We start from the raw sequence: 19,276 nt of genomic DNA, 5'->3' as shown, positions 1-19,276 counted from the left end.
ATATTTTCAGCTTTCACTGGGTTACATTTTTCAACCAACATCAGTCCTAATAATAACTAAATATCCATTTATTTTCAGGATTTTAACCCTTTAAAAAACAGCTTGTTTACATGATGATGACAGTTTTTTTTAATGAAAATAACTCAATAAAATGTTATTTTCCATATACTTAATATACATATTATATGAGCTGAGGTTTTTTTTGCAATATGCATTAAAACAGCCACAATAATCCAAAAATGAAAGTTAAAAAAATATTAAGTGCATGCATGAGGGTTAAAGTAACTGAGTACTTCTACCAGTACTCAGTTACCATGGCGCTCCATCCATGATGCAATACACCGGGCGGCCGACAGGGGGAGCTCTCGGTCCATCTCTCTCCTCTGCAGCAGCATGGCATCGTTATTTCTTTTTTTGTTTTTTTCAGCCCCTCGTGGGACACAGACCGCTATTCTCAGACCCCCAGAGCCGGAGACGAACAGTGTGGCCTTATAAAAGGGACTGAGAGCAGCGACAGGGACACATTTTGAAGGTGAAGCAGTGGATGAACTGTGTGTGGGCACGTCTGGATGTAGATCTGTGTCCCGGGACAATAAACGTCACTTAACAGTAAGTAAAACAAGAATACAACTTTTTTTTTTTCCTTTGGCTCGTTTTTCACATTAAACACGTTGCTTTTTTGGGGGGGGAGAAACACGCTGTCGGTGGAGTGTCGGCTGATATTTGGTGACAGCTTGTTATTGTAGTTTTTTTTTTTTTTTTTTGCATCTTTCCTCTCAGCATCCAACTCTGAAGTGATAGTCTTATTCTGAATGAATGAATGAATAAAGAGGGTTTTTTTTGTACAACTGCTGCACCGAGACCAGCTCTGTTTTCACTTGATGGTGCTTCAGTGCACAGTTTTAATTAATTTATTAAGAAGTCATGCGTGATTTGATGCCTTGTGTTTGTGATAGAAACCAGAAAAGTCTTGAAACAGTTGGAGATTGTAAAAGTGTGTTTTCCCTGCACCTACTCCTGTTTCCTCTCCTCTTAAATGTGCAAAAAAAAAATCCCATTATATCCCAATTTCTTGTCTTATTTGGGGGGGGTTTTAATGGCAGAATCTCAGCTGCAGCGTGGGCTCGACACCACCCAATAACTTCTTGTTTTCTTAAGATATTCACACTAACGGATCACATATTTGCTCAAATAGAGGGAGGGGGGGAAAGATGTCCCCTTTCATTGTGAAATTCAGTTGAAATGTTAGTTATTCTGTGTGCATACTAGAGGCTGTGGATGAGGCAGCCTGGTGTGAGAAGCAAACCAAGTTGCCTATTTAAAAACTGGCAACCGTGTGTAGTGTCCTTGGCAAGACAGAGAAGATAACACAATCTTGCCTGTCTGGAGAAACCAGGCACACAACAATGAATTATCCTACATCTATTATCCCTCCACTCCTGAGCATTATTAAAAGCCCCATAATCCTCCCTCTGGAGCTGCTACCTGCTGGAGTGACACACTGAAGTAACTGACTTGCTTCAGGCTCCGAGCGGCAGTGCAGACACGAGCTCAGCGAGGGGAAGTGAAGTTTTTTTTCTGCTGGGAAAAATTTCACCCTGTTTGACACCAGCTGGGGTTTTTTGGGATATACCGGAGCAGCTGAATGTTTGCCGACACCATGACTGAAGTGGGATTTAACTTCATACTGACCACTGCCCTGGGCGGCATGCTGCTGGGGGCTGTGGTGGTACTGCTCTGCTACTTTACCTGCAGACTAGCTGGTGCTCTGCCTGTGGGTGGACCTGGCAGGTTTTAAGACATGCAGACTACCTCGAGGGGTAGAAGAGGAACATGCTTCTACCGTGCCATCTTGCATTAATGCCATTTCATAACATCCTTTTTTTTTTGCCTGGTTGGCTTCTTTCTATGGCTCTCGGGTTGGTTCAGACTTGCCTTCATCTTATTATTAACCCAGAGGGATCCTGGCATGGTTTCCAGGCAGGAAGCGTTTGGAGTCGTTGACTAGGTGATCTTTTGCAAGCTGGTTGGAATTTAATTAAAGTCAGCAAAGAAAGTTAAAATGTAACATGCCTTTTTAAAAAAGTTACATCAGTGGAACAGCACAATGAATTAAATGGAGAACCATTTAACGATATAAAGCGATACTTTTCTCATAATTTGGAAGATGCAACCCCCGTCCACACATAAAAAACTCCAGCCAGAATCGCACATGTGAAAGATTTTTACGATACAAGTGTAAGAATCTTTTTTTCCCCTCCTGGTTGGACGTGTCCAGTCAATCATTTGGTGTTAATCGGCTTTATTATGGCCCTTAAACCTCTCAGTGCTATGGAGCTCAATCCCATTAAAATGACCTTGACTATAAGCACAGGGAAGAAAAGGAGGAGGGTGTGGATAATTATAGATGAAAGCCTGACTGGCCAGGACCCATAAGGGCCCCTATTGTGACTACTTACATTCACAGCGAGGCCTCCAGCTTAGCTTCACCAAGCTCTCCTTTTTTGTTTCTGCTTCTGCCTAATGGTGGTCTGAAAGATTTTACAGCTGACACCAGGTTCAACGGGAGAGGAAATACAGTTCATCAGAGCGGACACAGTTGATGGATTAACCGGCTATTTTGATAATCGATTAATTGCTGTTAGTAGTTCTCGTGAGGTGCACTATGTAGATTTGGGGAAGAAATTTTAATCAAGAGAGAAAGATCCAAACAAACAAACCAAATAAACGTCAATCCTGAATAAACTGAAGAAACAAAAGGATAAAGGATTTCAAACTGTTGTACTTTTGTTTCTGGGGACCTTATTTTCCTCCGAGAACAGATTGTTTATTCAGTTATGGAAAAAATAAATATTTCTGCTGTATGTTTGTATTATTACCTCATTAATATTGTAACTATTAAAATTCTGAGATTGAATTTTCTTCTCCAAAACGACACAGTGCCAGATTGAGAACTGAAAATCAAAATTGTCTGATTCCAGCTTCTTAAATGTGAACATTTTCTTGTTTCTTTACTCCTCAATGACAGTAAACTGAATATCTTTTGGGGTTGCGGAGAAAACAAAAAATTCAAGGATGTCATTGTGGGCTTTGGGGAACAATGATCGACATTTTTTCACCATTTTCTGACATTTTATAGGCCAAACAAGCGATCAGTTAATTGAGAAAATGATCAACATTTCATTAACGAAGCTTTGAGGACATGAAAACAGATGGTTGGTTGCATTCTACTTGTGCTTTTGGCCTTATTTTTCCATATACATGATCAAAAGTGACAATGTCTGCAGAGCTCGGGCAAGAAATATGTTTGCCTGAAATAAATTTACTTGTCAGAATCAGTTTGTGACGAGATGACACAAACTTAATCACCAGTGATCTTCTTTTTGTCCCACCAGCTGCGAGGCAACAGCGGACTGGCTTCCTCAGCTTCTCAAAGTGGCATGTTATGGCTGTGTAGAGCAACGCGTCAGCCACACAGAGACGACAACATGAAGATGACATCCCTCCTGCTCATCGTTTGCTCCTGTCTGATCGTTGGGAGTGTGGGGAAGCCGCAATTCCCCGGTGAGTTACTGTGTTGTTAGTCAGTTGGCACCAAGAAAAAACCCCAAGAAACAGCCGTGGAGGTGTTCGGCAAACACACTGGAGAATGTTTGGAGCCATTTAAGGAAGTTTATTTTACTATTGGATTTCCTGTTATTTGAATACGGGATATTTCTGGAGCTGTATTTAGTTTGGTGGCGCCAGGACAATAACAGGATTTCATTGTTTGAATACATTTTCTTCAGAAATGTTCACTCTGCTGCTCTGTAGGAGATGGATGTGCATTTGACGTGTAACAACTTCTGTCTTCACATCTTATAACAAGATGTGATCATTAAGTGTATCTGCAGAAAAGTATCCAGCACCTATTTTTAATTGATTTATTGTTTTAGGCCTCAGTTAGACTAAATCAGGTGCTGCGCCGATGATGTCACATCTTCACAGAGGTGATTGAGAGGTCAGGCTGTACCCTGATTGGACAAACACCACTCATGGGCTCTCTGCTCCTGGATTTTAATGTCAACATCGGTGCTGCTAACGAAGACAATGAGTGGGAGGCGTGGGAATGTTGAATCCTGGGACCACGTACCATGAGTGTGGCGTAATGGGCAGCAATGCGGACGGCAGGGGTCGTCAAAAGCTAAAACATAATAGACTTTTGAAGAAACGCAACCTGATGTCACACTGCAGTGGTCAGTCACAGAAGGTGGCAATCAAACCGGCTGGTCGACAGCATTGTTGTTCACGTTTTTTACAATGTTAGTTATGGCCTGCCCAAATTGCTCAGAGTTTCTATGGTGTCGCTTGGCTAAAACACATCAAGCTGCTAATGGGGGAGAAACACTCTGCGAGCTTGTTGCATGTGAAGATGAAGACGTTGTCGTGCCTGAGCCGGTAGCCAGAAACCGGACGCCATCCAGGTGGAGTTCACTGACCAAACAACAATACTCTTTCAGTTGTGTCCTCAAACACCACCACAAAACTCAGCATTAAATGCTGCAACGCCTGATTTGGTCTGAACGAGGCCTTATTATTATTATCATGTTATTTCTAAGCAAAACAGCCAAACATTTGCTGGTTTTAGCTCTCAGATGTGAGGGTTCGGGCCTTTTCTTTGTCATTCATGACAGTGAACAGAATATCTTTTGGACTATTAGTCGCTTAGGACAAGACATACACTATGAGGACATTTCCTTGAGCTATTTGAAATTATAAACATTTTATCTGATGATTTCCTTTAACTATCCAAATCTAACCAGTAACTTGTGTATTGCCATTCACAGAAAAAGAGAAGGATCCCAAGTTTTGGAATGCTGGTGCCCAGAAGACCCTGAAAAACGCCCTGACGCTGCAAACTCTCAATATAAACAAAGCAGAGAATCTTATCCTCTTCCTTGGAGATGGTAAGACACAACATCCTAATGGTTACATGCTGATTTGTGGCAAGAGAGTATGAAATGTCCCTAAATGCTTCAGGTTGGAAGGTAACCTAGCTGGAGAAGATTTCAACTGCAGTAAGCTCATCATTTTGTCATTTTTGATAGATAGTTTATTTGTGGACAGTCGAGCTGAGCCAACATTTATTGAAGCTGAAGCGATGTTCTCGAGGATCCAGTAATCCAGCAGAAAATGAATGAGATTTTTTAAATGTTTTCTTACATGCGAGATGAATGAATAGTATCAAACAAAACAACTGTGCTGCCACCAGATCACTGGGCTTCTGTTTGAGCTGGGACGCTCATTGGTCACATAATAACTTTTATCCTCCATCGGGGCCTCTGCTCTCTCTGTTTGGACTATAGGCACAACATGACATTCTTGCACACTGCTGCATGCAGTCATGTTAGTGTGGTTGGCGAGTAACAAGCAGCATTTTATAACTTATAGCTGTGAGAGGACACAGCAGGGAATGAGTGTCTAACTGGAAAATGTTTCCAGGACATAGTGTACCTTATACCAGGAATTATTCACAGGATTCTGATTAAGTAATGAGACTCGACTGTGTCCTCTCTGTACTTCTGAGCCTCATGCAGGCTTTACTTATTACTGTAAGGTATCAAACTAGACCTGGGGCAAATGTTGCCTCACAATGTGTACTCACCTGAAACTAAGAATTGTTGTGTTGTAGTAACCTCAGAATGAGCCTTTTATATCTACAGAGGGAGCGAGTCAAATGTCGTTTTTTTGGATTTTGTGTATGCAAGAAATTCCTGGATGTTCAGTATACTACATTAGCCCCCCCAGAATGCACTGTGTCTCTTCAGACTGTCCAACGGTGGACTGAAGCTGAAAGTTCAAGCACCGCAGTTTTATTTGCAATTTTTGAATGCTATTTTATCTCTAACTTCACTTCTGTGACCCTTTCAGCTGAACCAACTGTTCAGCTGGTTGCAATGACGTCACTAGATTCCAATAAATCCTACAGACTCAACCTTTAAAAGAAAGTAATTCAAAATTAAATTAATCCAGATCTGGCAGGTAAATATTTCTCATATTTACCTAGAATTATCTATATTCTGGACATCCAAACCGCAAGTCATCATCATCCTGCAAGTGACAGATTAGCTCAGAGAAAGGTCCTTTCCTTCTGTGAGCTAAAAAGTATCTGTTTTGTTTGTCTCTGTTTTCTTTTATCTTTTTTTTCTTCAAGTTTTTAAAGTAATTTGTATCTCAGAAATGTTGTTGCCTCACAGCGATCATCTTGTTCTAAAATGTCAAAGAAAACAATACATCTCTCATGTGTTGCAAACTGTGCACAGCGGTGAATGAAAAAGTGTTTATGTTTGTCATGCGCAGTATCTTTCTGTCCCTCCCTGAGGGGAAAATGAATCCAATGCTAACAGTCGACCCATTTCTGATGTTTAGGGATGGGCATTCCCACTGTGACGGCTGCTCGTATACTGAAGGGTCAGATGAGCGGACAGAGTGGAGAGGAGACGCAGCTGGAGATGGACAAGTTCCCCTTTGTGTCTCTGGCCAAGGTCTGACTTGCTTATTATTATATCACACAGTATGGCGCAATGTATTGATCTTGCTGTGACCATTAATGGCTTCCTGAAAAGGCCTGTGACCGTAAACAAGGTCATTCAGTGGGTCACGCTATACTAGCTGTATTATGTTACAGACCTGAAGACAAAAAAAAGCCTGTTCTACTGTAAGTCTGGTGATATTCTGTATTTTTCTTACTGAAAAGACGATATACACGAAAAGACCAAAACCAACAACTGACTGATCATGTTTCCTTATTACTATAAAGATACATATATTTTTTATGATGTTTGGCATAAGAGGAACTAAATGCAAGACACCAAGATTGACAGGTTGAAAAACTAAAAAGGGAGCCTTAATAATGTAAAGCTGATGTCCAAAAATCAAAGGCAGGCAACATAACAGACAAAAGGTAGACCGGGGCAAATCCAAAGAACTAGAAAGAGAAATACAAAAACTAAATTCAGATCGAACCGTTAAGGCACAGGGGATCAAAAAAACAGGAACACTGAAGATCCACATGATGGACAAATGCAGGAAGACATAAGGGGCTTAACAGGACTGGGGAAGAGATGTGAAAACACAGAAGTGACAAATACTGATGACAAAACACAGACTCAAATACACCAGGTGTGGAAGACTAATGCGGTACAGGAATTCTGATAACATGATACAAGAGGATGAAAACTACAAAGTAAAACAGGAAATAACTGAACTTAAACCTAAAACTATGACAGGATTGGCTTCCAAACTATTTGTAATGTCACAAATCATGCCTTTAGCGCCGCCTTTTATAAACTGGGTCGTCAGCGAGCACAGAGAAACTTTCATCAACAGCCCTCGGGTGACGGCATCAAGTAAAATTCAAACGTTCAACTGTAGGAACAAGAAGAAAAAACACGTTGACAGGATGGGGACGCTGAAGTAAAAATGTTGAACACAATACAAATGATCTGAATATATAAACTGGGAAACTGTGTCAACGGATTTGAATAAACTGAATTAATAGTAATTAAAGGTAATCTCTTCAATGATTAGATGCACTCTGCAGCTCAAGCCCAAACAATGTAGATTGATAAATAGCACTACAAGAAAGAGGAAAGTATTTACTTTTTGATTTTGGGGTGACATGTATCTTCAAGCCTGCTTTTTTTTAAGATAAAACCGAACCAAGGAGCCAGGGGCTGAGAGCAACAGAAAGGTTAGGGCAAAGCGTTGAGAGATGGACAAACACATTGTTGGTTTTGGTCATTGGATTTGACAAAAATAAGAATCATCCTTGAGCCCAGTAAAAACTTGTTGTGACACTGGAATAGCACCAGTCCAGTTAGTGTCATGTCTCAACAAATTACATCACACAAACAACCCATTATTAGCACATCAGCGAGGCTATAAACAATATTTTAATGCTGACCACATGTCAATGACCTGTAATTCTGCAGACGTACAACACTAACGCTCAGGTGCCAGACAGCGCCGGCACTGCCACAGCTTACCTCTGCGGGGTCAAAGCCAACGAGGGCACAGTGGGAGTGAGTGCAGCTGCAGTCCGTTCCCAGTGTAACACCACGGAGGGCAACGAGGTTACCTCCATCCTCAGATGGGCTAAGGATGCAGGTAGAGTGAAATTGAATAACATACACAGGCCTCTTTCACAGACGGTTTTTGTCTACAGGGATGCAGAATTGTAATTTTTCAGACGACTGCAATCAATTATCATGCGTTTCACGTCCATGGAAACCTAATTGTGGTTGTAGTTGCTGCTGTGTTAATGTGAAGTGGGAATACTCACCGGGGGTGACTTGAACGCTCAAAGCAATGACTTTGAAGTGTTCTTGAAAGCGATGCTCTGTTTTTTCACTCTGCTCATTCCCTTTTTTAGCTGTTCAGCCTTTGAACCGACGTTCTCCTTGGAGCAGTTTGTAATCGACATTAACTTGACCCAAAGAGTTATTTTTTTATGTGTTTTCATTTAAAACTTTTAGCCACTCATTTTACAAAAATCTCCATCAGGCAACAGTTGCCCTGAAGTTTCGTCAGGTTTTTGCATTTTTTTGTTTCGTCATTTTTTTTCCTGATTTCTTCCAGATTACTGATGTGTTTGGGTCCTTTATTCAAATGCCAAGTGGTTTGTAGTGCTGAAGAACCCAACAGAGCCACATCTTAAACAGTTTTTTCTAGTACATGATTTTCTTCATTTTTCCTTTCCATCATTGTTGTTACAAAGTTTCCAGCTGCCTTGACGCATATCCAGTACAAGAACAATAGGATGTACATGAAATCCAAGGAGGCAGTCATTTCTTCCATTGCATACAGCTCCCATGCTTCCAGAATCCAGATGTTGTATCATCTACTTGTGATACATTTAATTACCCCAAAGAGTATTTTTTGGGAAATATATTTGGCCCCCCTCCCTTCAGCTTTGGCGATATATTGATGGAGCACCTCTCTCAAAGCGAAAAATTACTTAACTTCTTACATAGCCAAAAAAACATGTGAGTGTGGTTTCTCTTTTGTGATTCCCATTTTCTCAGGCACATGTCTGAACTGGTTGGAGTTCCCTTGGCAGTTATCCGGACGGATCTTGTTATAACTTTCCATTTGAACTTTCACTGAACTATAAATCTTTTTCCAGTTATCTAGTAATTAGATCATTGTTCATTGCAGCCTCCCATGTCCCCTTTGTTTGTGAGTTATTGTTTGTTTTCATTGAGAGGCCAATTCAGAACATATTTGGGAATACTTTTCTAACCCGTAAGTAACTGCAATATTTTTCCCGTTCCTCATGTGTTGTAAGAAAATGTCTGGGTTAGGAATGTGAACCCTTATCTTATTTGTTCAAATGACTTAAGCTCCTCATTGTGAAATCATTCAGTCCATTTTCAGACCACTTCAAAGCCTTCATCTGTATGCGTTGTTGCAAAATCCGTCAGATAACCAGCAACTGATGAGATTTGTTTTGTTAAGCAGAATGAAGTTTGAATAGCTCTCAAGACTTTTTAATACCTTAAAGAGCATCAGACAGAGGCCCCTTTCAGAAAAATCCTCAATCTGTGATAATTGGGGTCTCAGTCGTGTGGTAAAACCTGAAATTTGGAAGCCTTTGCAACAAACAGTTTAGCTAAATGTAGTGTTATTAGTTTTGTTCTTGGTTGTTTTGTTTGCCAGAGAAATTTTGAAACTATTTTGTTCACTTCAAATGTACATTTTGAAAATGAAATCTGGAATAGATGGAGTAACCGGGGCAGAACGTTCATATTTACACTCTTCATGGTCTGTCAGAGATTAGGGAGCACTGACTGTTATCATTTAGCCTCAAATAGTTTTTCTGTGAAGGAGGGAATACAAATACCCCGGTATTTTAATGGATCCTTAACCCTTTTAAGTTCAACTGATTTTGGAAAATAGCCACAGGTATCCACAGTTCTTATCATTGTTAAACAAATGCTTATGATTCTGCATGGACATATTACTTAAAACACAAAACAATAAAAGGCACAAAGGAGGAAACAGAGATGTGAAGAGACTGCATACCATGGTTTTTTTCAGAGGGCGGTGTTGGGGATCAGTCAGGGGTGGGTGGAGGTCAGTGCATGTGTGGGTGTGAGAGCATGTGTGTGGGTTCAGAGGTCACAGATAATAAGAAATCCAATCATTCCTCAGGGACCATGGCAGGCAGCAGCTGACCTCCTGCACAAAGCAAATAGAAATGGAGTGTAGAAGTGTTTTCCATCAGGTCATTTTACAAGGCTGTCCTCTGATGGTTTACCCTTTAATGTTTTACTTTTGACATGCAAAAGATTTGATAGCAGATTTATGCTGATTCATATTGGTACATCCATTAATGGTGGCTGTTTCTGTTAATCCTGGGCTCTTAAGATGTTTTTTACATGATTAACAATTGCTTTCATATGATCCAAAGATAGACTTTTTCTATTTTAATACAATACTCACATGCCCTTATGTACAATAGCTATTGGTTGGTGACTGGCTGAGATGAGTGATAATTCTATCCCAGCACTGCAGCTTAGTGAGAAACCACAGCCTGAGGAACCACAAAGAGGGAATTTGTACTGAAAAGACAGTAACTTATCTACATCTGACGTGTTCTTTAACCAGAAGATTACTCACTCAACCCTAATTCATACAGCTGACTGTGTGTGTGTATGTGTGTGTCCACTGCAGGCAAGTCAGTGGGAATAGTGACGACAACCCGCGTCAACCATGCGACGCCCAGTGCTGCCTACGCCCACAGTGTGGACAGGGACTGGTACTCTGACAATGAGATGCCAGCTGATGCACTGCAGAACGGCTGCAAGGATATCGCCAGACAACTCTTTGAAAATATTCCCAACATTGATGTGAGTCAAAAGTATTAACTCTGATATATAACTTTTTATCAAGTGACGAGTCACTAGACAGCCCTCAGAGTTACATCTGACATGACGCACATTAACACATCGAACTCGGAAGAGCGGCTCCCCAATTCTGGAAATGGGACTATCTGAGGAGCATGTGAATGCAGCAATTGTATACCCAAAAAATATTAAACTAAGTTGTCGTTTCATACTCATTGCGCATATTTTATCATTTGGTCCAGAAACAGTTAGGACTAACATTGACATTTGTTATTCTGCTCTGCGACTTTGCAGGTGATTATGGGTGGAGGAAGGAAGTATATGTTCCCTAAAAACAAGTCGGATGTAGAGTACCCTGGTGTGGCGAAACACAGCGGCACACGAAAAGACGGAAGAAACCTGGTGCAGGAGTGGATTGACAGAACGAAGGATAAAGTAAATTTCTCCTTCTCCTCTTCGCTCTCTTTGCTTCTCTTCTTTGCCTGCCTCCTCTTTTATCTACCCAATTACATTTACATATTTAGGAGTTCAAAGTGACTGCAGTGTTAAACATTCACACCATGCTGTACATTTGTGTTTTTTTAACTGTGCAGAAAGGCCATTATGTATGGAACAAGAAGCAGCTCTTATCACTAAACCCTAACAACGTGGATTACTTATTGGGTGAGCTTCCAGTCTCAGTGTCATTATGAAACTCTCATTGAAGTGTAAATGAAGAGCCATATGTGTGTGCATTCACTGTAGGCTTATTTTCGTTGTGTAATATCCTATTTCTCCTTTAACCGTGCCTTCTGTTAATCCAGGCCTATTTGAACCTGGGGATTTGACATATGACTTGGAGAGGAACACTGAGACCGATCCTTCGCTGACAGAGATGGTGGAAGTGGCCATCAAGATCCTGAGGAAGAACCCCAGTGGATTTTACCTGCTTGTAGAAGGTGAGTTTGTAGCCTCAGGGTGACATTGGACTGTCATCTTTTGTTTTAGGTTTTTATTAATGAATAGTGAATGTCCCTGAAGGTTTGGACATTTGGATTGTAGTTATTATATAATCTGGGTGTCACCACTGATCAGCTTGACAAAGTCTGTTGTAGTAGAGGCTAGTTAGTGTGTGGAGTTTGGATTGTTTGTTTCAAGCTCTACTGAAACATACATATGATACACTGCATCGAGGTTTCTTGATACGTCCATGGTTGCTGCCAAAGGTTGTTATTAGGAGTATTAAATGAATAGTTAAACATTTTGGGAGAGACACTTGTTTCCTATCTTTGTGAAACCAAGATGAAAAGATCAAGACCAGTCTTATGTTGGCGTGTGAAAAGTGAACTCCACTGATTTAACATTGCGTGAACATAAGTGAAAACGCTGTCTGAAGGTCAAGATGGAGGTTATCTCAGGAACACCTTGAAAGGATTCCCTCAAATTTGGCAAAACAGCCACTTGGACTTGAGGATTGGACTGGTCAGATTTCTTCTCAGGAACTTTCTCAGGAAGGAAATTTGGGATAAACGTCCACTGGGACTGGAGGACAAACTGATTAAATTGATTGACCAGGCTGATTCCCAAAGATAGTTACTGTAACTCTAAGTGCTGGATCGCAAAGTACATTAATGTGTTAGTGTAGCTTATCAAGTCACTGCAATTATGCTGTTCTCCTAATGTGACTTTGACGGTTCTACAAAAACAAAGTAATTTAATCAATGACATCTGCTGACAGACGACCATGAGGAAAACACGACCCAGTTTGTGGTTTGCTAATATTGTTGTGGAGAAAGAAAAGCAAAGACAAGGATAGCCCTTGGTTCACTTATTATCCATGAAAAACATCCCTCAAACCTTGTAAATTAATTTTACAAGGTGCAAGAGTAAACAGTTCAGAATCTCTATTGATCATGATAAATTTACTTCCTTCAGATAGTCAAGACGTAGGCAACCTTGTGACCATATGTCTGTTCAAAACATGCCGTATCACTAAATATTCTCTAGTTTTACATGTTGGTATCACAGTAGAAAAGGGCCCTGTATATTTTTGAAACTCTAGCAATATCATCATGTTCTTAAGTTTAAACAAAATAGTTCCAACTTTTCTGTAAAACTCCTGAATCCAGAACGATTAAGTTGTTACAGAATCCGTGCCTGAGAATCCATTCACATACCATGAGAAATTGATGGAAAACATTCTACCTTCACCAAGTAGCACTGAGCTTCAACAAAGCATCCACTTTTACAGTTAGTTTAAAGGCAACTACTTTCTAAGCCCTTTACCTTGCTGCCAACTTCCCTTCACTTAATCACCCCTTCAAGGAAAATGTGTTTTGCACCAGTTAATAAACTACAAAGAGGAAGATTCAACATTCAGTAACATTCACAGGGATAGGTATGAAAAACATAAAATCCAGCAAACATCCAGTCAAGGATTCAGAAGCAGGGGACAACAATTAAATAGTATAAAAAAGTGTTTATCAACTTTGAAAGCTGAAAAATGTAAGAGTTTGTGTTATAATTTAAGAAATATGTTGATGTTTATTCAAGGTGGTCTGCTTGGGAGAGGAGAAAACAAGAGCCATTCAAAATAAAATTCTGTATTGTTCTGGGCTTAACATCATCATCGTCTGTGGCACAAGGACTGTGGAATCTGTGAATGGCCAATGTCTGCACGACTTTAGACAAAATAAGAACAGGAAGGTTGTTGTTGATAACTATGTGTCCTTGGCTGAATCTGTTGAAAGAAACACGGCTGCAGTCAATGGCTGTTGATAGCAAACACCTGCAGGTATAGCAGTGGATGTTCAGCCAGACTGAGCGAGAATAAAGGGGTCAGTATGTTTCAAACAGAGTCTCGTCGAATCATTGAGCACCGTCTGAAAGGTGGTAAGACGGCCCCCACACTATTAGATGGTGGAATTGTGGGGGCTGCATCTGACATTTTTTTGTAACTTGTGACTTGACTTATTTTTATGTTTTCTGTGAGTGGTGGGAGCCAGTCAGCCTGAACCAAATTTGATTGGATAGTTATGAAACTGCCCCAAGTTCAAGATGAGTCATTAAAAACAGTATATTTAAAAGAATACTATGCAGGGTTTGTTGGTTGCTGTTTGTAACCTCCCCATTCAAAGTTGGCCCCTCCTCCCTGGAGAGAAAGAGAGAGAGAGAGCAGCAGTTTTAGAGTGAGAGTGACAGTAAATGACCAGAGGGAGCTGCGTTAACAAAAACAAAGCAGTGAGTCAGATGGTCATTACGTTCTGAAGTACAAATAAACATGCCCAACATTGGCACAACCCTCCAGATTTTGTGTGAATGCAGCCAAAGTGCAGGATTTATCATGTTCACTGTATGCCTCTTTGCTCTGCCTGTGTGTGTGTATGTGTAGCTCAGCCCCGCCCTCCACAAAACAGATGCAAAGACCTGCAAAGGAGAGAGACAGCGATGTCCCTGTGTTTTTAGTTTTGACCTCTCCTTACACCCTATGCTCTCTTATTAGCTGGGGGCTACGCACCACTGCCTAAAGGTTGACGCCCAGGAAGTTAGCAGAAGGCAGGGTCTCTGCAGATACAGACACTGCCACACACTTCTAGAGTGATGATTGAGAGGAATTGCTTTTGTATGAGTCCATTCATGTATGTTTTGGATTTTTTTTTATAGTATACCAAAGTCCTTTTAGGCAAGTCTTGCCACTTGGCAGCCACCTTGGCAACGCTCCCAGGCAATTATTTCGGGCCAAGAAGGTCAGGACCCTATCTAAATGAATGGAGAGAGAGCCAGATCTTCACTTTTAAAAACTCAATTCAGGGTGTCGTAACTTGACGCCTTTGAGTGTAATGTCTTTGTCTAATGTCTAATATCTTTGAATAACCTCACCTTTCTTGGTAATCCTGTGCATTAGCATGATTCTCCTTTCTATGCTTATTAGAAGTCCATCTGCAGCCCGCATCATATTCGTTGAAAAGGTCATGAATCTCTCACTTGTTCGCTCGCGTCAGTGTAACAAGATAATTGAACAATTCGCACAGGGACACAAGATGAGAACATTAAAAAAAAATGGTTTTCATCCCACTGTGTCTCTAAGAGACTAAGGACTAACTGGAAATATTTGTGTCACTGTCAGGAGGACGCATTGACCACGGACACCACGAGGGCAAGGCCAAGCAAGCTCTACATGAAGCTGTGGAAATGGACAGAGCCATCGGCCGGGCAAGTCTCTTGACCAGCATCCACGATACACTGACTATAGTTACTGCTGACCATTCTCATATGTTCAACTTCGGAGGCTACACCCCCAGGGGAAACACAATATTTGGTATGTAATGATAATCAGGCACATCCAGTACTGTATACATCTTTGCTGTAACATCTGTTTAGTAGTACTGTTGTTTTGATAATTGGTTTTAATTTGCTCTGTCTCCATTCACAGGTCTGGCCCCAATGATGAGTGACGTTGACCAGAAGCCCTTCACCTCAATCCTATATGGGAATGGACCAGGTTACAAACTTGTTAACGGAGCAAGAGAGAATGTCTCTACTATTGACTACGGTAAGTGAAATCTGGCTAGTGAGAAATCTATGGATAAATCTTCTGCAGAATGGGAGACAATACTCATTTCTCCACCGGAGATACCTGCAATAATTCAACCGGTCTAGACAGATGGCCACCCCCCACTAAGTCTGGTTCTGCTTGAGGTTTCTGCCTGTTAAAAGGCAGTTTTTTCTCGCCACTATCGCCAAGGGCTTGCTCATAGGGGAAATGTTGAGTCTCTGTGAATAAATTAATTTAAAGAGTATGGTCTAGACCTGCTCCAATTGGAAAGTTTCATGAGATAACGTTTGTTGTGGTTTGGAGCCAAATAAAGATTGATTGATTGAATAGACAATAAGCCAGTTTTAGTAGAGCATGCAAGGAGACTTTCTTGGAACAATTGAGGGGGCACTGAAACCAAAATTGTAATAGGAATGAATGTATAAATACATTTCTTTCAACATTTGAAAAGCTGATTTTTTTTTATATTAAATCCCTATTTTTTGCATCCATGTTTACTTGCTAGCAGTCTCCTTCTTCCCTGCCTTTGATGGCATTTTGTGTTACTGAGTGTTACTGCTGCCTATAGATCAGGGGAATAGTGTGAAACCATTGAAATACATGCTTGTGGGACCTTGTGCTTTTCCTTGTAATTGACAAAACGGGGAGCCTGCCACTCAGGGAAAAACAGCTCCATACCACTACTAGAGGGCAAAAACAAACTCACAAGGGAACATTTAACTGTTAACATTTAACAATATCTTTACATCCATTCTCTGTGCCTTTCAGAGGGAAACAACTACCAGGCCCAGGCAGCTGTACCTCTGAACATGGAGACTCATGGGGGAGAGGATGTGGCTGTATTTGCTAAAGGTCCCATGGCTCATTTGCTACATGGGGTCCATGAGCAGAACTACATACCCCATGTAATGGCATATGCAGGCTGTATCGGCCAGAACAGGGAACACTGTTTGTCACGCAGCGGGACTGCCGGTCTGCACCCCGTCCTGTCCACCATCGCAACCATTTTCACAGTCACCCGACTTCTGTGCTGACCTTCCTCGTGAACGTCGTCATCCTCTGTTTTAACAGTCACATTTTGAGATTTCAATTCGTTGTTGTTGTTTTTTTTAAATGTTCAAGTTTTACTCGTCACTATTTTGATAATGGGACCACTGTTAATGGACAGTGTAATGGACACAAGTATCAGTTTTAGTCTCTTTGAGCAAATATGTAAAACATTACAAAATAATCAAACAGCCCTGATGCACTGAAATTAAGAGATTTGTTGCAGAATTAATCACAAAATCAGAGAGCTCAGTTGTGATTTGCCTATTAAATAGTTTTTATTAAAAGTGTTGGGACCTGTTGAGCCTCTTTGTTAAATGTAAACCTTTTCAAGTTGAATAGATAGATTGGATTTACCAATGTTTGAATATGTTTCATTTCTTAAATGTGCAGTTAACAGAATCTACCTCACAAGCTTGAAAAAGATCTCTCATGTAATCACGGTGTGTTCAGAGGGACACATTTCGATGGACAAATTTAATGCCGAAAACCAGAGGTGACTGAATGTATGATTGACAAAAGAGTAAAAGATATATAATTCTTGTCATACATCTTGTGCATACTTGCAAAAAGCATTGAAAAAGCCCACCTGTCATTGTTGTGTCCAATAACAGAAGTTGTAAAACCTATTAACCAATAAAGGAAATGTGCTTGTTTCCTCATAATCTTTTCTTGAATTTACTTTATATCATTTTATGTTATTGTCCCAAATGTCCACAATTTTCATTAGAGTAATTCCACCAATTTTAAACACTTAAGTGTGTTTATAGGTTTTGGGGAGTACTACAGCATATTTGATAGAAGTAGTATAAAGCTGGCTTTTGTTGCTCCAGAGAAAGCTGTATGTAATCTGAAAAATTACTTCCAGTGATGTCACTCAACAGCTGTTGCAGCGGGTAATGTAGACGCCAGGTTTTGAAGATTAAGAAGAATGTATGTAATAATGGCGATATCTTTGGTTGTTCTGAATCAATTTTGATCGTTTGTTTTGAACTGTCCAATGAGTCCAACAGTGTTATAGGACTGCATTGCTAGACTAGTGGACTGCTTTTCAAAACTTGGCACCTACATTACCCACAATGCAACTTAACCACGGTATGACATCACTGTAGGCAATGTATCAGTTTACATGCAGCTTCCTCTGGAGCCACAGAGGGCTTTAAACTACTTTTTCACATATGAAGTGGTACTCCCCAAGACCTGTAAACACACTTTAATGTGTAAAATTGGTGGAGTTAAAAGTGATAACTTTTCAGTACACAAATACTTAAGTTAAATTGATTGATATTTGACATTTTTTATGTAGCAACAAAGGTATAGAAATAATTGCGTACATAAAGAAAAAAAACCTTTTTGACATACATTACATCTGACATTTTGAAATCAATTAAAGAATGAAAGCTAAACAGAAGCAACATTTTTATGATAAACTAGTGCAACCACTGCACGCACTTCACCAAAAGGTCAAATAGACATTTTGGTGGTATGCACTGGTATGTAAAACGTCACACAAATTCATGATTCGTCACATATCTGCCCAGAGATCCTCTGTCAGTGAACATCCTTTTTTTTAGGTTGTGACATATGTTGTATGTTGTACTTTTCCATCTGCTCTATTGTGCGTGTGTGGAATGTGAATGGACTGGAGCCACTCATTCCTTGGCATCATGTGGTCACTGGGAAAACAGAGGAGGACTCATGCTGGCTCAAGCATGAAAAGGGGAGGTTCAGTTTAAACGGGCATGAAATGAACTCCTCGTGCTGTCACTACTCGTATATTCTAAACATCAGCACACATAATGGCTGCTGAGGACCTCGAGGGCCTCTTCATGCTTTTGTGTAATCTTGCTTTGCTGATTAAGATTTTTCTTTGACTCCTCTTGGCAGAAAAAAATCCTTGTCCTGTAATCCTGTTTTATCTTTTCTATTCTATATTTAGAGATGACGATCAGTATCAGATTGTATGAGTATGGCATGAATATTCAAATGGGCTTTCAACCACCAACTTCCTTTTGCTTTCAAGTGTATTTGTACTCTCAGTGCTTCCTGAATAATGAAACCTTTCATTTTCTAAAATGATAATGAAACCAGGGCAAGGCCTTGGCTGTGTCTTGAATGTATAGTACTTGTAAGTGTTCGCCTTGCGAGAGCTTTGCTATTCAGTCCATAGACGACAAGGAAAACAGCAGTTGTGATGAAGCACAATAGTGAAGCCCTCCTCTTTCACTCACATGTCTTAGCTGGAAGCAAGTCAGGTCCCTAGAAACACTCGAGGTGGCCTCACCAGACATACAATTTGCTCAGGCAAGCCGTGATGTCAAATGAGTTCATATCACAAAGCCATGTGTAAGGCTGCATACCAGAAACACTGTAATTTTCTATGTCTCCCCATATGAGATCTTGCCTTTTATCTAGTTATTATGTACACTATGTCCACAATTACTGTAAAACTAGTTGTAGCATTTGCTTGTTGACCTCGTACGATGACGATACTCGTGGTTGTGCAGATTTTAGCTCATTTACTACAATCTACTTTACATTGCACGCATTTTGCAAAACATACTGCTGTTTCAAACATTATAATAAAAATATGAGTGTGCATGCACACATCTTAACCAAAAAAGGGGGGGGGGTCTCGAGCCGAGGGAGAACAAAACATGAAACAAAAAGGCCGCTTGTATGCTACAATATCTACGATTTAATGCACCAAAGTAGTGACATTTCCATTAAAAGTTAGAGTTGACTTTTTCAACAATTCCAGGCACCCATTAGTCTGATTAGACATCTCAATCACCTCACACATCTC

At 40.4% G+C, this 19,276-nt stretch overlaps 1 protein-coding gene across 1 annotated transcript; it reads left to right on the top strand.

The window, feature by feature from the left end:
- The first annotated feature begins 402 nt into the window (after positions 1-402).
- On the top strand, positions 403-17,135 carry alpl (alkaline phosphatase, biomineralization associated). The gene is made up of 12 exons (XM_073468375.1): positions 403-609; positions 3,396-3,564; positions 4,827-4,946; positions 6,409-6,524; positions 7,974-8,148; positions 10,717-10,892; positions 11,184-11,324; positions 11,483-11,552; positions 11,693-11,827; positions 14,995-15,186; positions 15,301-15,420; positions 16,192-17,135. Exons 2-12 carry the CDS (start codon positions 3,441-3,443, stop codon positions 16,455-16,457), a joined length of 1,635 nt encoding a protein of 544 aa, XP_073324476.1. The 5' UTR covers positions 403-609; positions 3,396-3,440; the 3' UTR covers positions 16,458-17,135.
- The last annotated feature ends 2,141 nt before the right edge of the window (positions 17,136-19,276 follow it).

This window comes from Pagrus major, chromosome 6, assembly GCF_040436345.1.
Source record: "Pagrus major chromosome 6, Pma_NU_1.0".
Taxonomy (NCBI): Eukaryota; Metazoa; Chordata; class Actinopteri; order Spariformes; family Sparidae; genus Pagrus; species Pagrus major.
Note: the sequence above shows the minus strand (reverse complement) of the source record. Positions and strands in the feature narration are given on the sequence as shown.

Coding starts and splice junctions, on each gene's coding strand:
- alpl (XM_073468375.1), top strand. CDS start 3,441: ATGTTATGGCTGTGTAGAGCAACGCGTCAGCCACACAGAGACGACAAC. Junction 11,553..11,692: donor CAACGTGGATTACTTATTGG/GTGAGCTTCCAG, acceptor CTGTTAATCCAG/GCCTATTTGAACCTGGGGAT. Junction 15,187..15,300: donor CAGGGGAAACACAATATTTG/GTATGTAATGAT, acceptor CTCCATTCACAG/GTCTGGCCCCAATGATGAGT.